Source organism: Mchenga conophoros, linkage group LG3 (assembly GCF_057382185.1).
Source record: "Mchenga conophoros isolate Kocher_MC1m ecotype Shallow Benthic linkage group LG3, M_conophoros_male_GT1.1, whole genome shotgun sequence".
NCBI classification, from domain to species: Eukaryota; Metazoa; Chordata; class Actinopteri; order Cichliformes; family Cichlidae; genus Mchenga; species Mchenga conophoros.
Window position 1 is genome coordinate 4731445 of NC_140528.1, and position 19785 is coordinate 4751229.

At 41.3% G+C, this 19785-nt stretch overlaps 2 protein-coding genes across 2 annotated transcripts in view; both read left to right on the forward strand.

The window, feature by feature from the left end:
- The window catches only part of LOC146577050 (protein NLRC3-like), a 324292-nt gene that overhangs the window by 46077 nt on the left and 258430 nt on the right, over positions 1 to 19785 (forward strand). The gene's annotated exons all lie outside the window — the stretch shown is intronic.
- The window catches only part of LOC146577051 (uncharacterized), a 36058-nt gene continuing 23730 nt past the window's right edge, over positions 7458 to 19785 (forward strand). The window contains exons 1-3 of the mRNA XM_085267618.1: positions 7458 to 7566; positions 11723 to 11828; positions 17384 to 18484. Coding sequence (XP_085123744.1) covers positions 11811 to 11828; positions 17384 to 18484 — 1119 coding nt within the window. The 5' untranslated portion in view covers positions 7458 to 7566; positions 11723 to 11810. The remainder of the gene's footprint in view (positions 7567 to 11722; positions 11829 to 17383; positions 18485 to 19785) is intronic.

The following is a 19785-nucleotide window of genomic DNA, read 5'->3' on the forward strand; positions in this document are numbered from 1 at the left end:
ACCAAAAGAGATGTGCCACAGTTTCTGGATGATCCCCACAGAAAGTTCAATTAGTATTTATGTCTCTTTTAAATGTTACCATATAGTGACTGGCTGGGTCACATTTATGAAGAATTTTATATGAGATTTCCTTCACCTTGTTCACAATTAGATATTTATGGGATCATCCAGACTGTCTTCCAGGTGATATCTGGAACATGTCGGTTCCAGTAAGATATTCTATATATGGGAGAGACATGATATCTTCTTGGAATAAACTACGTATTCTCTTATTGCTGTTACCAAGTTCCTGTGAAAAGCAGATTTTTCCCACTGCTGACTCAGCTGGATCAGGGAGAGTGACTGAGGCAGATATTGAGCTGTCGGTGTTTTTATATAACATTAAAGTCCCTGAGGGTATGGCACCAAGCACCATTGAGAATTCCCCAACACTGACGGGAAAATTATATAGTGTAAGGAATTCATTGTAAGTAAGTAGTACTCCCTCGTTAAATTTTAAAACTTAGTAGCGGCCGCCATTGTTGGCAGCTGAAATTTGGCTGGGCCGCGCTATGAATTCTGGGATATGGTGGGCCACGAAGGACACACCCGACCCATCCTTCAAACTCGGGGGAATGAAGGACGCATTTGAAGGAGTCGAGGAATCGGGACAGCCTTCGTCGCCTGGCTGTGACGTCATCGGCCTTCAAATGCGGCCTCCGGAGGATGCAGCCGACGTTTTGGGACACAGCTTGTGTGTCTTTGTTGGTCATGTGACCTCCCAGGGACTACACATGGAAACGAGCAGTTTAGCTCAAATCTGGCAGGTTTCCATCGTCTGTTTTTGTCCTGATGTCCATGAACATGAACACTGTCCCTGTCAAACACGTCCAGATAATCTGATCCAGTGTTGTTCTTCTTCTGTGGTGTTTGTGATGGAGCAGCAGCTGCTAATCCTGATGTCCTCCACCAAGGGGGCAGCAAATTCAGCTGACTGTCATCATTTATTAAAAAGATGTAACAATGTGACATAATGCAATATAATAGTGTCAGTTACACATTGTGGGTTGCACTGTGGCCAGAATGGACATTACCTCCTGCCTAATGGAAGCTGTCAGCCATCCTGCAACCATGAATTAGATAAGCAGAAGTGAAGGGATTGTTAACAACAATTTAATAATAAAATGTAATGTGATAGTTGCACTTTATTAGCTCCCCACAATCGTATGAATAATAACCATGAATGCACTGCATGCTCATAGCAAGTTCTTTAGGTTTAAAGTGAGATCCTGCTTTAAAGGGCGCTTCATCTGCTGGGAATGACATGTTTCTTCTAGTATGTAAGGCTCAGCCCATCTTACTGGGACTTACTTTTGTAGATCCACATGCTCTAAACCTGCTGCTCCATGATTGGTGCAGAAGCTTTAAGCTCCTATTAACAAATAATGACCATGGACTTAGTTGTTACTACAATAACTTATCATTGAGCAACTTGTATATTTAATTTTACTTGTAAAACTATGCAAGTAGAATTGAATGGGGCACAGTGAGCTGAGCACAGGCCCACTCTGTGACACTCAGAGGTTTGTGGATATCATACTGAGAGTATTGGACACAGTGCAGCCAGCTTGCAGCCACTTTCCCACCACTTTAGCACAATGTTTACATGAGACTCAGCCACACTAATGTTCCTGGGCAGACATGTGGTGCAGCATGGCTGATGGCACTGTACCTGCAGCTGTCATGGACAAGAACCACTCAATACCTCACCCAAGCCAAGCCTGTGCTGATGTTGTGATCTGAGACCGAGACACTAACCCAGGATCATGATATGATGTTGTGAGAGTTTCACTAAGAATTAGCTCTGATTACAAGATTTCAATCTATCGTAACTCTAATTTGTATTTACTTCAGTTTGTTCATCTTGGAGCTGTGTGCAGCTGAGGACAGTCTTATTATTACCAGGTGAGGATATGTAACAGCCACAGTCTGTAGAGATGATGTCACCATGGAGTGGTGATGTCACTGGAGCTGCCAATATGTGCTCCAGCCAAAGCTACACCAGAGGGTTGTGCTGTGTAACAGGTTGGTGCAGGTGGTGTTATCTACATTTGAACATTAGGCAACAGTCTCATGAAGACACTTTCTATTGTTCACTAAAGACCAACAATAACAGAGACAAAGGGAGAGCAGCAGAACTAGTGCTAACAATTAGCACTGCTAGCCTGCCCACCAACACCAGCTAATGTTCTAAAAACGATGATCAATGATTTTGCTGTAACGGCTCCAGCTGTCTGTGTCAGGGACACGTTGGAGATGAAGTGAGTGATCCAGTGACAAAGGTTTGGAAAGCTGCAGTCAGCTGAGACTAAAGGAGTCACCTGACCGAGAGACCAAATGTTTCACTGAGAACGTCCAGATGAACAGAATCAACCTTTGGGATAATCTGTTCCACACATCCATGTTTCACTTACTGCATTATATTTCCTCATTGCTGTGCACACAGGCCTGTGGCTTATAACCAACTCCAAGTTCAGACTCAGAGGCTGCTGAAGCTGTTTTCTGGAACAGAGACGTGTTGGATATAAAACCAACTCTTCTTTATGTGTCAGCACTGAGGAAAGGAGCAGCTTCGTTTCTAAGTGTATGAAGGACTGTAGCAGTGTGTGTGTGAGCTTTATTTCACAGACAGAACCATGTCAAAAACACAACTTCAGGTAAAAACAATACAAAATCAAAGAGTCTGATCAGAAGGATTAAACAGAGGAGTGTGGGACTGTTTTTAACAGACAGCAGGTTAAGCCAGGCTGGAGGAGTAAACTGAGCCTCGGTGTGAGCAGCAGTGTGTTTGACAGGAAGCTGAGATAAACAGTCTGGAGCCCATTTAGTGCTTCATATGAAAGTGTGAGGATTTGAAAGCAAATCTAAAATCAAGCAGGAGTCAGTGTGAGAATGATTTGTGCTTTTCCTCAGTCAGATGCTGGGAGTTTCAGTTCATCCATGTTCAGCGTGCTGTGCTTTGTGTAACAGGAGAATATGACAGTATAAATCAAGTCTTCATGTCACTGAAAGCCTCCACAGTCTGCTATGGAGGTGCATCAGTTTGGATTTACAAGAAGAACATTTCTTAAACCTGCCACAAGATGGCGCTCCAACAGAAGGGATGTCCACAGTGTAACACAGACACACACATACTGTGTGAATGTGTGAGTGAATGGGCTTTCAACACAAGGCTTCTGCTGCTACCTTTAATGACATAATTAGCTAACAAGAACAAACTGTTAATTACCACCAAAGAACGGCTCCAGATTTTAGCTGCTGACCATTTTGTGAAACGTTGATTACATCAGCTTATTGTTGATTTTTCAACCTTAATATCAGCTGCTTTAAAGGAGCCTGGTTCTCTGGCAGTAACACTTTTCTTCACTAGATGCAGTGCAGGCACAGTCTGTGTTTCTAAACTACACACTAATGTTCATTGTTGTGCAGCTAAATCCTCCCTCTGGATGGGAAGAATCCCTGTCAGGCTTCAAACACCTGGCTTGGTGTTCTGGAGCTAATGTGTCACCTGTGAGGACTCTGAGATGAACACACAGCAGACACTTCAGTTCTCCGTCTGTGTGTCCTCAGTTTCCCAGCATGCCTTGGCTGTGGTGGTGGAGGTGAATGAGGGGGAACATGCTGCTCTGTCAGCACTCAGGTTTCATACCTGGTGATCTCAGAGGACAAAGCGGCGTTACAGCAGCGCACGTTGATGAGACCTGATGCTCTGAACAGTTCAGACTTCAGCCTCACTCTGAGAAAACAAACGACTGACTGTCAGCAGCAACTACACCTGCTCCATCAGTGACGGAGAGAAGAACTGAGACTGAGAGACATACAGCTGCAGGTCAAAGGTCAGAAACGCCCGCTCTTTGTACGGGTCAGGAGTTAGTACTGCAGAGGTCAGAGGTCAGCTTGCTGACAAACCATTTGAAACAGTTTGGAGCTAAAAGCACAACAGCAGAGGAAAGAAGAGACACTGCAGAGATGATGCAAAATATTGTGTTTTGTTCTCAGCTGTCAAAAAGTGTAACACACGTGTTCCAGCACAGCCTTTGTGTACTTTCACTTCTCCATACTGTCCATTGGAAATCCTGTTTGTTACTTTTTGATTTCAGTCCATGTGTCCAAAGCAAACTTCTGTCCCACACTTTCTCTGCTGACTCTTCACCGATGCTCAGATGATCTCAGATGATTTCACCAGAACTCATCAAAATTCGGGCTCCACAGAAACCCAGACGTCACTAAACAAGCGTAACAAGCAAAGTGAAAACTGGTCGTTCAGCTTTATTGACCAAAGATAAGCTCACATGTCACCTCATGACACAGACACTTATTTCCACAGCATGCACGAGGACTGACAATAAGTGTCTATAAAGCCACTTCTATCTGCCACACCTGTGCTTCTGTCATGGTTGCTCTCCTCTCACTCTGTCATTTATCCACAGTCTGCCTCCCTCTGCTCCGTCAGCTGACGTCCTCTCTACACCACCTGCTGTGTTTTATCCTGCAAAAACACATTTAAGAAGCGTTGCACCGAGTAACGGGAGGAACTGCTATAAAATCCATTTAAAGGAGGTGGTGCTGAGTGCTGTGACTGGGGTCCCACCACTGACATCACGGGTGGAGGACATGTTGGAAAACTGCTACAAAGTGCTGTGCAGCCAGCAGAGCTTACAGTCTGTCCTGTGTGTCATACAGGCTCTCACACTTAGTGTTTCTGTGACACATTGAAGAGAAGTTTGTGTTGTTCACAGTTGTGCTTGTACTGAGTGACAGCTGACATGACCTAACAGGAATAATGTGTCTGTGCTGAATGAGAAGTAACACACAATGAAGTCTTGATGCATCTCAATCATCCAGGAAAGTGAGTCTGTTGCTTCTGTTCATCTGGACGCAGCGTTTTGTGGGAGAAACGTGTCGTCATCATCAGGTGACGTCTTCAGTCTCAGCTGCAGGTTTCAGTCTTACAAACAGGACATTTGCATAAAGACTGAAAGCAGCTGCAGGAACGATGGGCTGGGAGCTCCGTTCCTTCATCTTAATTATGCAGATTCTCAGGACCATTGATCAACAACCACTGATCCATGTCCATGAGTCCCATTCACAGAGATGTGGGAATGGCTGCAGTCACAGCATGTAAGATGGAAATAAATGAGAAGTATTTAGCTGAAGTGGATTTGATTTATGTTACTTCTTTTTTAACTTGTAGTTCTACATTGGAAGATTATTGTGATATTGGAATATAAAAATACATTTATATTCTATTACTTTTTTTTCTCAAAAAAAATAAATCTATTTTTCATTTTGTAGCAGCATAGAGCTTTTTTCCAATTATTTTTTAAAAGTCAGGTCAAGGCTCCAAAAGCCCAAAGGCGATATAACAGTTTGTGTTTGCTACATGGATCATTGTAGTTCAGCTTTCCTTTGTTATATTTCTTTAAGAGCTCAAAATGTGTTCATTACATAAATCAAATGTAATTTTCTCTGTAGCACTTCATGGATTTCATAAGCAACACACTGTAGTTGTTCACACAAAGCATAAAGGTAAAAACAATATACACAGTGTTATCTTCATTTTAGATGTCACAAAGTATTTGCGGCTCCCAGTGTTTTCCCGAACCCTGACCCTTTGTGTGGAAACCGGGTCCAAAAGGCTCTTTGGGTGTTAAAGGTTGCTGACCCCTGCACTAGGCCCACTAGTCCCCAGAGATCAGGAAAAGGGCCTGAGGGTGCTGTGTTTGGAGTCTGCTGGTTACAGTGTGCAGGACCTCACAGGCTGCTGCAGCGTTAGCAGAGGGCGGGACATACACAGCTATCATAATCACGTGTGTAAACTCTCGTGGTAGATAGTACGGTCTCATGCTAACCGCTAGCAGCTCAATGTCCTTACAGCATAGCGTCTCTTTGATAGAGAAATGCCCAGAGTTACACCATCTATCGTTCACAAACACAGCCAGACCCCCTCCTCCCTTCTTACCACTCTCCGCTGTTCTGTCATAAGAGGCTCAGCAGCTAAAGCAGCACACCTGGGTCTGCCAGCCTATTAAAAGCAGCCCTTTGCTTCACCTGCTTCACTAAACATTATTATTTTAAGCAGAGTGGTGTGATTTATGTAGGCATTGCTGTGTGACAGGATGACTGTTATGGCCCTGTCCATAATCTGTTTTGGTGGCTGTTGTTGTCTGTGCCTTTAAGTTTTGCAGGTCCCGCAGTGGATGAGCTGACGGCTGCTGATTGGTCCCCTGGCCATGTGATCCTCTTCAAATCCCTCACCAGCAGTTGTCCTGGGGCAGCCACTGACAGCAGCAGCAGACCTGACCCTGGCCTCCAACACCTGAGACATTTGTGCCTGTGACTTTTTGCGACTTTTCGGAGTTTTGTATATAGTGTGTACATTAGTTTTCATTGTAAATAGCACATTGTAAATAGCACTGCAACAGAAGGGGTGAGCTGCCTTATTGTTTTTCCTTGCACTGTTTTCTCCTGTTTATTTCAGTTAGGGAGTTAGGTGTAGCGCTTGTCTTTTGTTTGATGTTTGATTTCACATAGGGTTTTAGATAACACCTTCTCCTGACTTAGCTTGTTTTGTTTGTTATTTTGGCCTTTGTTCACCCCGGAGCTTTTTTTTTGCAGTGTAGAAAAATAAATCACGATTCACTAAGAAATTGGTTTCCCTTTGTGTATGGTTTTGGGGACCAGGGCGGGGCAATCCTTCCAAACTTGTGTTGCGTTCCTGTACCCCTAGACTGGGGCGTAACAATGACTTTTCTTGCACACCCACCAAATGAGGGCGCACATGCTTCCACGCCCACTGGTGACTGCACACATCCTTTCAAGGAAGCATTTCATTCATCCCTAACAAATGGAACAAAACACTGTGCAGCGTGTTCAGGTTTGAACGTGGCCCTGGCCTCTCTCTGCATCCACCTGGCACATGCAACACACATCCACTCCCTGCTGAACTGCTTGTATTTGATGTGTTGAAGTTTTGGTAAAGTTTGAATAAACTCCACTTTATTTATAGGAACATTTCATCTGTGGACTCCTGCTTCCCCTCTCCTTGAGCCAGTTTGTGACGGGAACATGACATAAGAAAAGTAATTTATCCCTTTTTGATTCTGTGTATCTGGCGCTCATCCAGTGAGTTCACACTTGGCAGAAACAGACTGAATTTGTCTGGAGAACTTTGGCTTCAGCCAAGTTAGATAAACACACTGTGTCTCTGTCGAAACAGCAGTGTAGTTGTGGCACCCCTGTGAGGGAATGACCACATGAATATTATTTTGTGTAAAACACTCATGTAACGGGACATTTTTCATTGCTATATGTATTTATTTTCAGTTTCTTTAAGAGGATAGAAAATCCATGTAACAGGGATTCATTTTATGTTAGAAAGCAGTGAGGGCGGAACTTTGGTGCTTGCTCCGGGGTTTCGGGGAGCAGTAAGTGGAGCCCACCTTCCGCTGCTTCCTCAGACACGTTCTGGAGGAAAGCAGAGACGCATCGTGTCTTCCTTACTCTGCTCTTCACCTGCTTTTACAGGTCGGTACACGGTGCTCGCACCGAAAATGTTGTTTATTGTCACCATGGTTACCCACGTTAATGTGAATGGGAGAGTTAAGGCGGTCCGCCAAAGTTATTTATATGTAAACACGGGAGAAAACCAGAGGAGTGTCCCGCGCGACCGCACCGCGAGCCCGCTCGTTAGGTGGAGCGCTCGTGAAGCAGAGTCAGTGCGCTCCTATGCTCTGTGCAAACGTGTTGTAATGCTCCAATCAAATCAGTTCTGTGAGATGTGAATGTTAATAGTTCTGTTAAAGTGACTGAGTAGATTAGCTAGTGTAACACAAGCACTCTGAGCAACTCTGTGTAGCTAACAGAGGCATTCACTGATGTCAAGCCAGCCTCCAGTTTGTTTTACGTTCCCTGTGTATTCAAAGTATTACGGGGATGGATGTGGAAACCGGATTTCAAAATAAAAGCCAACTTCGAGTGAATAAACAGATATGTTAAGAACATAATAACATATAATTTAGGCTTTTTTTTTTTTTTACAAACTCTAATGTTACATCTATATGACACAGCCTTGTACCCTAATTGTGCCCTGTCACTATCAAGGCCATCTTATTTTGGATTTCAAAGTAAAAGCCCTGTGAATCTTCATTTTTGAAGTACTCTTTCAATGAATTCATAATGCTCTTAAAAGCAAAAGTCGTATTTCCAAATACTATTTGAACTTTGTATCAACACTTTTCAACCGCAGGCTTTTTCACAGTAATACCATATCAAAATTAATTCTTTCTGATTTTGCTTTTCATAGTAATGGCCCTTTGAAATTGCCGATATTTGACTTAATCTCCTAACGATTCAAAATGCTCTAAAATGAAAAATTCTTGTTTCCACAGGGTAATTCCACTTTAGATCAACAGTATACAGCCCCACAGTGATACCATATCAATATCAAGTCATTCTGATTATGCCTTCCAAAATAAAAGCCTTTTCAAATTGTCCATAATTGACCTAACTTTCAGTGATTTCAAAATGCTCTAAAATGGAAAATTCCTGTTTCCACAGGATAGCTTCACTCTATATTTACAGTATACAGCCCCACAGTGATTCCATATCAATATCAAGTCATTCTGATTTTGCTTTTCATAGTAATGGCCCTTTGAAATTGCGGATATTTGACTTAATCTTCTAACGATTCAAAATGCTCTAAAATGAAAAATTCTTGTTTCCACAGGGTAATTCCACTTTAGATCAACAGTATAAAGCCCCACAGTGATACCATATCAGTATCAAGTCATTCTGATTTTGCTTTCAAAAATAAAAGCCCTTTCAAATTGTCCATAATTGACCTAACTTTCAGTGATTTCAAAATGCTCTAAAATGGAAAATTCCTATTTCCACAGGGTAATTCCACCTTAGATCAACAGTATACAACCCCACAGTGATACCAATATAGGTAATACATCAACATGGCTGCCGTGGCTAAGTTAGGAATATTTATAATGTCATTTCAAAACTTGCATATGATCTGCAATTTGTAGTAGAGATGGACCGATCCGATATTACGTATCGGTATCGGTCCGATACTGACCTAAATTACTGGATCGGATATCGGAGAAAAATAAAAAATGTAATCCGATCCATTAAATATCACGAAAGCACCTCACAAAACTTGCAACACGCCGTAACTCGCCTCAGAACGTTAGCACGTCGGAGCAGTATGCATCACGTGATAGAGCGGCTGTGGCATGCGGGACCTGTCGGCGGTCTGGATAGCATGTGGAGCTTCGCTAGCAACCCAGCATTTCATCTCCGACAAAGTTATCCCGAGAGAAGTAAAGCAAGTGTGTAAGTCCATCTCTGAATGTTTGTAAAGCATTCCCACGTTAAGCTTAACAAGCGACTGCCTCTCGCTTAATGATCAGCTGATCGGCTTTTCTGTCGCGAGTCCGTCTCTCTTGTTTGTTTTTGGCCCACTTTGCACCAGAAAGAGGAAACCAGCGGCTGAACAACAGCAGCACGTTTAAGCTTGATAAGCTGTTGTTACAATTTATTTAATATTACTTTCTACTCGAGGATCTTTTACTACGTAGCTGACGCTGGTAACTGTGCAGGGGCGGATCTAGCAAAGTTTAGCCAGGGGGGCCGATAGGGCATTAACAGGGAAAAGGGGGCACAAAGACAGACTTTTCTTTCTTATTCTCATTTAAAATGTCCAGCTTTTAATAAATACTTATCTGACACCCAAAGTTTTAATTTGATGTAAAATGAATAGAAGTCCATTACTGTATATAGTGACTATTAAGTCTAATATATATACCCTAGTAAGCTATAGTACTTTTTCCTTTGGGAAGGTACCATCTGTGCAGTCTGCAATTTTGTTGAAGAAAGATGTTGAATCTATTTAATATTTCTTGAAAAATAATTGATTTCTGTGCATTTTTTTCACACTGCATCAAATTAAGGTTGATTACGTCGATTAAGCATCATGAGGTGGCGCGTGAGGGGTGGTTCCCTATTTTTTATTTATTTATTTTTGTTGTTGCTGGGAGTTGGAACCCTATTAGTTAGGTTGCTTAATATTTATGCTAAGTACTCTTTAAAATACCAGAATAGGGAGAATGGTGTAGGTCTAAGTTTATTAGATTGATCAGTATTGCTGAACTATGAAATACTTTTTTTGCATACAGGTATAACAGAATAGCTTTAGTGTAGTTGTTGTTTTAAACTTGAGTATGAACTTGCAGACTTGCAAAATGCAGCAAGATATTTAAAAAACAGTTTTGTTGATTAAAAAACACTATATCGGATTCATATCGGTATCGGCAGATATCCAAATTTATGATATCGGTATCGGTATCGGACATAAAAAAGTGGTATCGTGCCATCTCTAATTTGTAGCAGATCTACTGACTGTCACAGAGCAGCTGGAGCAGTCTCAAATGCAGGTCAGTCCACTGCTGCCCCCTGTGGCCAAGTGCCATAGCTACTGCTGGATGAACTCGTGACACATCTGCACCTGTTTCTATGAACACATTGAGTCTGAGTGGCTGCACTTACACTGGTGCATTCAACATATTGAAAGATGGCAGCAATGTGGATTGTCAAGACTCAAACCAACCATTGAGCAAAGACAGCAGGATCACTTGTTTCTGTTTGTTATACAGCCAGATTTACTCGTGACACACATGTGCAGCTGCTTTATCACCTATTCTGAATTTGTTTCAAGCACAATAAATTTGTTACACATGTTGGGATATTGTGTTTGTTTTAAATGTTATATACCTGTGTGGTATGTGACTTGTGTTGCCATGACGCCAGGTCTCTCTTGGAAATGAGATTTTTAATCTCAATGAGATTTTTTTTTACCTGGATAAATAAAGGACTAATTTGTAACTTTCAGTGTTTTCTGGTCTTCCAAAAGAAAAAAAACCTTCAACTACATGACATGCAGTTGTGTATTTGTTTTCACCTTATCATACACTTGAAGTTTTACAAATCACCACTTCTTTAGTGAATATCAGTTCGACGTGTATAGGGAAGCGCTGTCTAAGGTTCCCGTTATTGATGTTTGGGTGGTTGACCGGGACGGATTTTCTCCTGTCACTTTCTCATCATCCCTGACGTGCTCTCCGTTGTTTTTTCCCTGCTAATTTTAGCATCACACTGCACAGCTTCTGTATCACGTGGTATAAGGCTCCGCCCTTGTCATTTGTTGAGCAGGAAGAGTGAGCGCTTGTTTTTATGCAGAGTACGTCCCGGATCAAAATGTGAAGTTTTACAAATCACCACTTCTTTAGTGAATATCATTTCAGTCTCAGACAACCTCGTTTCTCTTACAGAGGTTGAATGCACCTTCTGCGGATGGCGGTACCACACAGTGTGCGTGGACTTCCCCTGCACAGAAGGCAACTACAAATGCTGTGAATGCTAAATAAACAGAAACAAATGATCCCTGTTGTCTTTGCTTGATGATTGGTTTGAGTCTTGACAATCCACATTGCTGGCGTTGCATCTTTCAATGCCAGCAATGGCAGGTATCAGTGCTCAAAGCTTTTGTGTTTGTTTCCAACAAGTTGCCCACCTCGGGAAACAAAAATGTGTTCTTTTACTTGTCAGATGAACATATGAGACACTTTGACTCTTCAGTGCAGTGTGGAGCCTAACAAAGATCTGTTTTGTGTCCCAGCTGATCAGCAGGAGGAGGAGAGTCTGACGGAGCAGCAGAGGAACATTTTCAGCTACTTGGACTCAGCTCAGCCACTACAGAGGAAACAATGAGCTCAACACAGAAGGTGACAGACAGAGCAGGACCATATGACCAAAGATATTTATCACCATATACATTTGAACATTTGCCATAACGATGTAGCTGACGATAGAATTGACACCAGACAAAATACTTTACAGCTGCACAACTTTATTAAAAACCCAACAATGTATTTTCACTGAAACAAGCAGCTGTTGTTTATGTGCATTAAAGTTATATAAAAATGTAACAGTGCAAATGCAAATTGCTCGCTGACAGTTTAACCAAAAGGCGTTTCCAGTGGAAACTGGCCGACACATCCTGAGCATAACCATGTATAATATCCACTAAACTTCAGAAGAGGTTATACAGTCGTGGCCAAAAGGTTTGAGAATTGCATAAATATTGGAACCTGGAGAAGTTGCTGCTTAAGTTTTTATAATAGCATTTTGCCTGCACTCCAGAATGTTATGAGGAGTGATCAGATGAACTGCATCGTCCTTCTTTGCCATGAAAACGAACTTAATCCCCAAAAAGCCTTACCACTGCATTTCATTGCTGTCATCAAAGGACCTGCTGAGACCATTTCAGTGATCGTCTTCTTAACTCAGGTGAGAATGTTGGCGAGCACGAGGCTGGAGATCATCATGGCTGTATCCCGATTCAGGTTCTGCAGCTTTAAAGTCCTCAAGGGCCGCGTACTCAAAGACCGCTAAGGCCGAAGTGCGAGGCTCGTAGGCTCGTGAAATGGGACGTCTAGCCTCCGTCGTGCTGCCCAGGTTGCCTAGCAACCATGATACTAACAGCTGGAAACGTTTCATACAGCTTTGTTTGACAGAAATGAAGGAGAACATATTTAGTTCATTTGTTTCTACATGAGCTCTGTGTGATTTGATGAGTATCTGAGGCTGAGACCACAGGACTGTGAAACATGATTGTTGGGCTTCATTTCTGTGCTGAACAGTCGTTTAAGATTAGCTGTAAATAACAATTAGCTGATGTTGTTCATGAGACTAAAGTCATCTCACTGTGGTAATGTAAATATAATATGGCCAATATTATAGTTATTATATTAATCACTTCACTCACAGACAAGTATCTGTGACAGTGTGTATACAGATGTATCATATATAAGAGACAAATATTGTTCATTTAATATGTTGGTACTAAATGTGGCTCAATGCTTACATATATGTGTAAAAAGCAAATGTAGGAGCTGTGATAACTGTGTCTGATAGAATGAAGAGTAGACTGATATATGAAATATTCCTTTATTGGGTGAGAAAATCAGACCATGTCATAACTGCTGTAAGTCACACAGAATAGATATCAGAGCCTTAAACAGGCTGACTTCTGCTAAATGGGTCAAACTGGGCAGAAAGTCTACAAACACATAACATCCTTATAGAATATGATGTAACACTATAGATCAACTTAGCTCAGAATATATAAAGCATATAAACAGTTACAGCAATATGATGCAACAAACACAGCAGCTACTGATCCAAAATACTCAAAGCTTCATAGAACTGAAACCAACATTTATTTTAGCTCCATTCTGCTGCTGATACAGACTTTAGGTTTCTGAACATTAAACTTGTTGCTGCCTTTCATAGTGTGTAACTTGAAGGCCCTGAGTACTCTGAGTACTTTCTCCCACACTGAAAACACTGGGATGATCACATTATTTGAACATTACCTAATAAGACTGATTCAGCACAGACAGTTATGTTAAACTTTCCTAGCAGTCCTTCACAAACAGGGAACAGTCTGTCTATTCTCTCCATCTGTCAGCTGCTGCTGGCTCTTCCTCCTCCTCTTCCTCACACACTGCTGAGTTTGTCCTGGTGGATCATCAGGGCTGCAAAGCCTCACAGATGATGTGCAGCAGTGGCTCCCTCAGTCTGTCCTCACTCTGGACACTTGCAGTCGTCACACATGGAAATCAAATGTGTGATAAGCTGCAGGATTCAAACACAAGTGTAACTTATAAACACATGTTCATACTTTTATTCCACAATCAGAGAGAAAGAAACAGAGAGAGAGTGCAGGACAGACAGACAGGTGACAGTCTCAGGTGTACACACTGCTACACAACAGCACAGAGAAGCAGGATTTAGTGTTTGTGTTATTACGAGTGTAAACAAGAAGAGTTCCAGATGGTGCAGTGGACACATGTGTGACTGCTGTGATTAAAGCATCTTTCTTTCAGCTTAACGAGTGAACCGTCAGCTCGTTCAAACACACGTTAAAGTGCGTTTGGCTCGACACCACCGAACAGAGGCAGCAATATAACACAGCTAACATTAACAGTGCAGTGAATCCTGCTTGTGCCGTGATGTTCAGGACTGCAAACCGAGCAGCATCACTGACTTTCAGCTTGTTGTGTTTGTGGATATATGACTGACTTTAATTATCCACAAAATCATCACATTCTCTGTCAGATTAAGGTCGACTATTGAACGGCGTATATTTTAAAGGCTTTAAAACCAAGTTAACGCTGAAAGTACAAACATCACTAATGTCACATAACTCTGCCGACAAGGCATAGCTATGGCTATGAAATGCTCTTTGTGTATCACTTCTTCATTATGAAAGATGTCATTAATGCACTAGTAATGTCTCATCTGGAGTATTGTTCAATCATTTGGTCAGCAGCTAATAAGACAGATCTTAACAGACTTCAGTTAGTCCAGAATAAGGCATCCAGATTAGTGTGAAGATGTTCATACTATACTAATATTGATCAAATGCATAATAACCTTTCTTGGCTTCCTGTACAGGCTAAAATATTCTATGGCTTACTTGTAGTTCTAAAGAAAGCAATTCTGTTAAACACACCACATTTATTCTGCTCAGCTGCAGTATCCAGATGAAATACATCATCATATTACAGTTTTCAACAAACTGCAATTTAGTAAATGCTCGAGTTAAAAGTAACGTTTTGTAAAACTGTTACATTTAGAGCAACTTTTAAGTGGAATAAGTTGCCTTAAAAAATTAGAGAATTATTCTAAACTTCAATGAACACTTAAAAGCCGATTTACAGAGCTTTTAGTTGTTGTAAATATTGTAAGACATGATTTGTTTTTGAAATTTGTGTAATGTGCCTCAATGTTATTGATATTCATCATCAACATCATCAACTTTATTTATAAAGCACTTTAAAACAACCACAGCTGACACAAAGTGCTGTACATTGGAACTGTAAAATAAAATTACATGAGCTATAAATAAAACACAAATAAAAGAAGAGTGAAATCATTAATTAAATAACTACTTCAATTAAAAGAGAAACTAAGTCTCACTGAGGTTAAAAGCCAAGGAATAAAAGTGGGTTTTAAGACGTGATTTAAAAGTGGACAGTGAAGGGGCCTCTCTAACGTGCATGGGCAAATCATTCCATAACTTTGGAGCCACAATAGAGAAGGCCCCGCCCCCTCTGAGCTTCCTCCTGGATCTCGGTACCTCCAGGAGCAGCTGGTCAGCTGACCTGAGAGACCCACAGGGTGTGTGGAGATGAAGAAGCTCAGAGAGGTAAGGCGGGGCAAGACTGTGAAGGCATTTAAAAACAAACATAAGAATTTTAAAATGAACTCTAAAAGACACAGGCAGCCAGTGCAGAGAGGCCAGCACGGGGGTTATATGCTCTCTTTTTTGAGTTCCTTTTAGGAGTCGTGCAGCCGCATTTTGAACCAGCTGCAGACGTGAGAGCAATGACTGACTGACCCCCACATAAAGTGAGTTACAGTAGTCCAGGCGGGAAGAAATAAAAGCATGGATCACTGTTTCAAGGTGCTGCCTCGAAAGAAAAGATTTTACTCTTGCCAGTCGCCTTAAATGATAAAAACTGGACTTCACCACTGCTCTGATTTGGTTGTCCAATTTAAAATCACTGTCCAACTTAAAACCAAGGTCAGTAACAACAGATTTAAAGTAGACTTCCAGGGATCCTAAAACAATAGAGGAGGACTCACAGGGACCACTGGGTCCCATGCCTTCTAAGGATAGAACCCAGAGGCAATGGATACAGTGAAAAGAGCAGTGGCCCTAAAATTGAGCCCTGTGGGACGCCGCATGACAGAGGAGCAGAAGACGATTTGTAACCGAGAAGGCTGACAGAGAAATATTATTATTATTGATTGCTTATTATTGATTGCTTATATTTGAACAATTGTGAAACCTCACTGTGGATGTAAGAGTGAAATTATGTGGATATCTTGAATCCACTTTATTGTGTAATATTTTATGTGAGTATTTGACAGAAGACGAGCAACATCTGTTGTGGAAGCTAACAGGGTTCCTTTAGAATAAACAAACATAGGATTTATTATCACTGAATAATTCTGTATAAATCTATACAAATTATAGAAATATGTAATAGGAAACAACAAAATAATCTAAATTATAAAATAGTGTGTGTGTGTGTGTGTGTGTGTGTGTGTGTGTGTGTGTGTGTGTGTGTGCATGATTTTAGTGTTTGAACAGTCATGAATTATCTTTAACCCTTTAGAGCCGATCGGAGCGGGAACGCTCTGTTATGCGTAACTATTTTTAAATCCCGGTAGCACTGCAACCACGTAAGCTAGCGCAAAAATTTTTTTTGCATATGAAACCGGAGTTGTACTTAAATCTGATGCCATCAGCTTGTCCTAGGTCACGGTTTCCTTCCACATAAAGCTTTGCAAAAACTGCATAAAAAGCGCTTGCAGGAACAAAAACATAATATTCCAGAAACACGCTTTACCGATAAGATCAGCTGTTCAAAACACTTCCTACGTTGGAATAGACGTCAGCGCGAACTTTTGCATTTCCGCCATTACCTGCCCGAAACCGGAAGTGACGTCATTTTCGCGGAAATGTAGTCTTTTTTGCGATCAGGGCCTCAGGGCCTATACTGCTCTTTTTAAAAGTTATCTTTGACTTTATGACTTTCTGTGTCGTTTCTGGGATGCTTAGGACTCATATTGCACTGCTGGAAATAGTTTATTTTGATGCATATGCTGCTTTTTTGCAAATTTGCAGTATAATATTTATTTTCGTTTTTCCTGCAGTGTATAAAAATTGGTGTATTTCAAAAATAAAACTATGAAGACACTCAAAATAAATTTCCTGTGGTGGGAAACTATTTTGTGCAACTTTTTTGTATTTACAGTTTTGAGGGATAAGCCTCTTAAATTTCTCTAACTACAAATATGTTAAAAAATCAAAAACGATTTTCACTTTTTTTGTAGTTTATTGCACTTTTTTGCAATTTATGTAATTACTATGCACTTAATGAATACATATTATTAAAATCTGGGCTATAATGGTTGTATTGATGTATAGCAACTTGAAATGCTCCCAAAAATGGCTCCACAGCATGTAAAAATATAATATAAGCTCTGGCGGACTTGGTTCTATGGTAGGTCTTAAAGGGTTAACAGCAGGTTGGATGTAATGTGTTAGAACTACCAGCAGGTGGGGATAAGAGACCTTTAAGGTGTTTGGTGCCACGCTCCACCTTCAGGTTTAAAACTAGTGTTAATGGAGTTTGAAGGTTGAGTTTGTTCCACGACTGCATTTCACTCACTGCCTCTGTTTGTATCTCTGTCACTGCAGGACCAACATGGAGCCAGAAGTCAGCGCTCTCAGGAGGCCGACAAACCTCACAGAAGAAAGGGAGAGAAAAAACACACCTGTGACGAGTGTGGGAAGGGTTTTACTGTGAGGGCTTCACTAAAACAGCATCAGGTCATCCACACTGGAGAGAGACCGTTCAGCTGTGACTTGTGTGGAAAGTCTTTTTCCTTGAAGGGTTCCCTAACAAGACACCAACTCATCCACAGTGGAGTTAGAGCGTACAGCTGTGATCAATGTGGCAGAGCTTTTACTGACAGTAGCCACTTACAGAGGCATCTAGTTACCCACTCTGGAATTAAGGCATACAGCTGTGACGAGTGTGGGAAGGGTTTTACTGAGAAGGGTTACCTAAAACAGCATCAGGTCATCCACACTGGAGAGAGACCGTTCAGCTGTGACTTGTGTGGAAAGTCTTTTTCCTTGAAGGGTTACCTAAAAACACACCAACTCATCCACAGTGGAGTTAAAGTGCACAGCTGTGATCAGTGTGGCAGAGCTTTTACTCACAGTAGCAGCTTACAGAGGCATCTAGTTACCCACTCTGGAATTAAGGCATACAGCTGTGACGAGTGTGGGATGGAGTTTACTCTGAAGGCTTCACTAAAACAGCATCAGGTCATCCACACTGGAGAGAGACCGTTCAGCTGTGAACAGTGTGGAAAGTCTTTTTCCTTGAAGGGTTACCTAAAAACACACCAACTCATCCACAGTGGAGTTAAAGTGCACAGCTGTCATCAATGTGGCAGAGCTTTTACTCAAAGTAGCAGTTTACAGAGGCATCTAGTTACCCACTCTGGAATTAAGGCATACAGCTGTGACATCTGTGGAAAAACTTTCAGCCAGAGAGGGAGCCGAAATGAACACCTACGCATTCACACCGGACATGATGTGTACTGCTGTGAACAGTGTGGCAAACAGTTTACAACAGACGCAGTCTTACAACGACACATGTTTACCCACACTGAGGAGAGACCTTATCAATGTGACCTGTGTGAGAAGACTTTTAAATCTCCACATCACCTGAGACGACACCAACAGATCCACACCAGAAAGAGACTCTACAAGTGCAGCTACTGTAAGGTATGTATTTATTAGGGGTGCAACGACAAACAAAATTCACGGTTCGGTTCGGTTCAATACTTTGGTGTCACGGTTCGATATTTTTTCGATACAAAAAATGTTCATGCCTTTTTAATTTGTCATTTATTAAACTTGTAAATATATATTTTAACTCAAAAGTACAGTTTTTAAATTTAATGTTGCTGAAACAAAAGTAATTTAAAAAATAAATATATCTCAGGGCTCTCAAAATTTCAAAATCCCTGGTAGCCCTTCGGGCAGGGACTCTTCAGTTTTTGGTAGCCCAAAATAAATGTAAGTAGCCCGAATAAAAAAGAAAGCAATTTTTTGATTGATGTTTTGTTTCCTTTACAATATTGTTGAAAAAATTGTTGAAAAACAAATTACAACATTGTATAAAAATTACAATCGTCAACTCAAATACTTGGTTCTAATTGAACAGAAATTTCTATGAACTTGTAAGAACTGTGTAGGACATGAATCAGTCTGTGTCAGATCCTGAATTTGAAATTTCCACTGAAGTCACGGGTAAGAACAAGTGGAACCAAGATCAAGGCCATTTGCTTTTTGAACTTTGCAAAGACTGCTAAATTGTGCCAGTGGTAGTTCACTCTTTGCAACATAGTACGCTGTTCTAAACAGATTTTTTCAGGTTTATTTTTAGTATGTTATTTGCAATTGGTGTTTGTTCTGGGAAAGATATTGCAGACTGAGCAATAATGCATTTCTTGCATTTCTCATGGGTTCTAATGGGGGCCTTTCTTAGAATGACTGGTCCCAGTAACAAAGGCGCTTGTTGACTCAGCAATTGAAAGAAAACCAACGACACACCCGGCAGAACATTATGTTATTTACACGGGTCCACATAAGTGGTCCGGATGTGCGCATTCGCTGTCAAAATAAAAGACACGCACCAGATAAGAAGTTGCAGCGCGCGTTTGCGTCCATATAAAAGGCAGTGTTTTTGTCCGCTAGAGTGGGATTTTCACGGCACATTCCGCACCACATCTCTGTGCGTTCATCATTTGTTTGAAGCCAGCTCATCTCCTGCAACCACTTTTCCGAGAATACGTGCTTCTTTTGTGGTTCGGACTCCTTCTGACATTTCTTTGGAGGTGGAGGAACACCAAAGTAATTGCTTAAAGGAGCTTGCTTCTTCGACATCTTTAAGAGTTCTAAACAAATGTCTGTCCTCCTCCTGAAAATCTTACAGTGGGGCAAAAAAGTATTTAGTCAGCGACCGATTGTGCAAGTTCCCCCACCTAAAATGACGACAGAGGTCAGTAATTTGCACCAGAGGT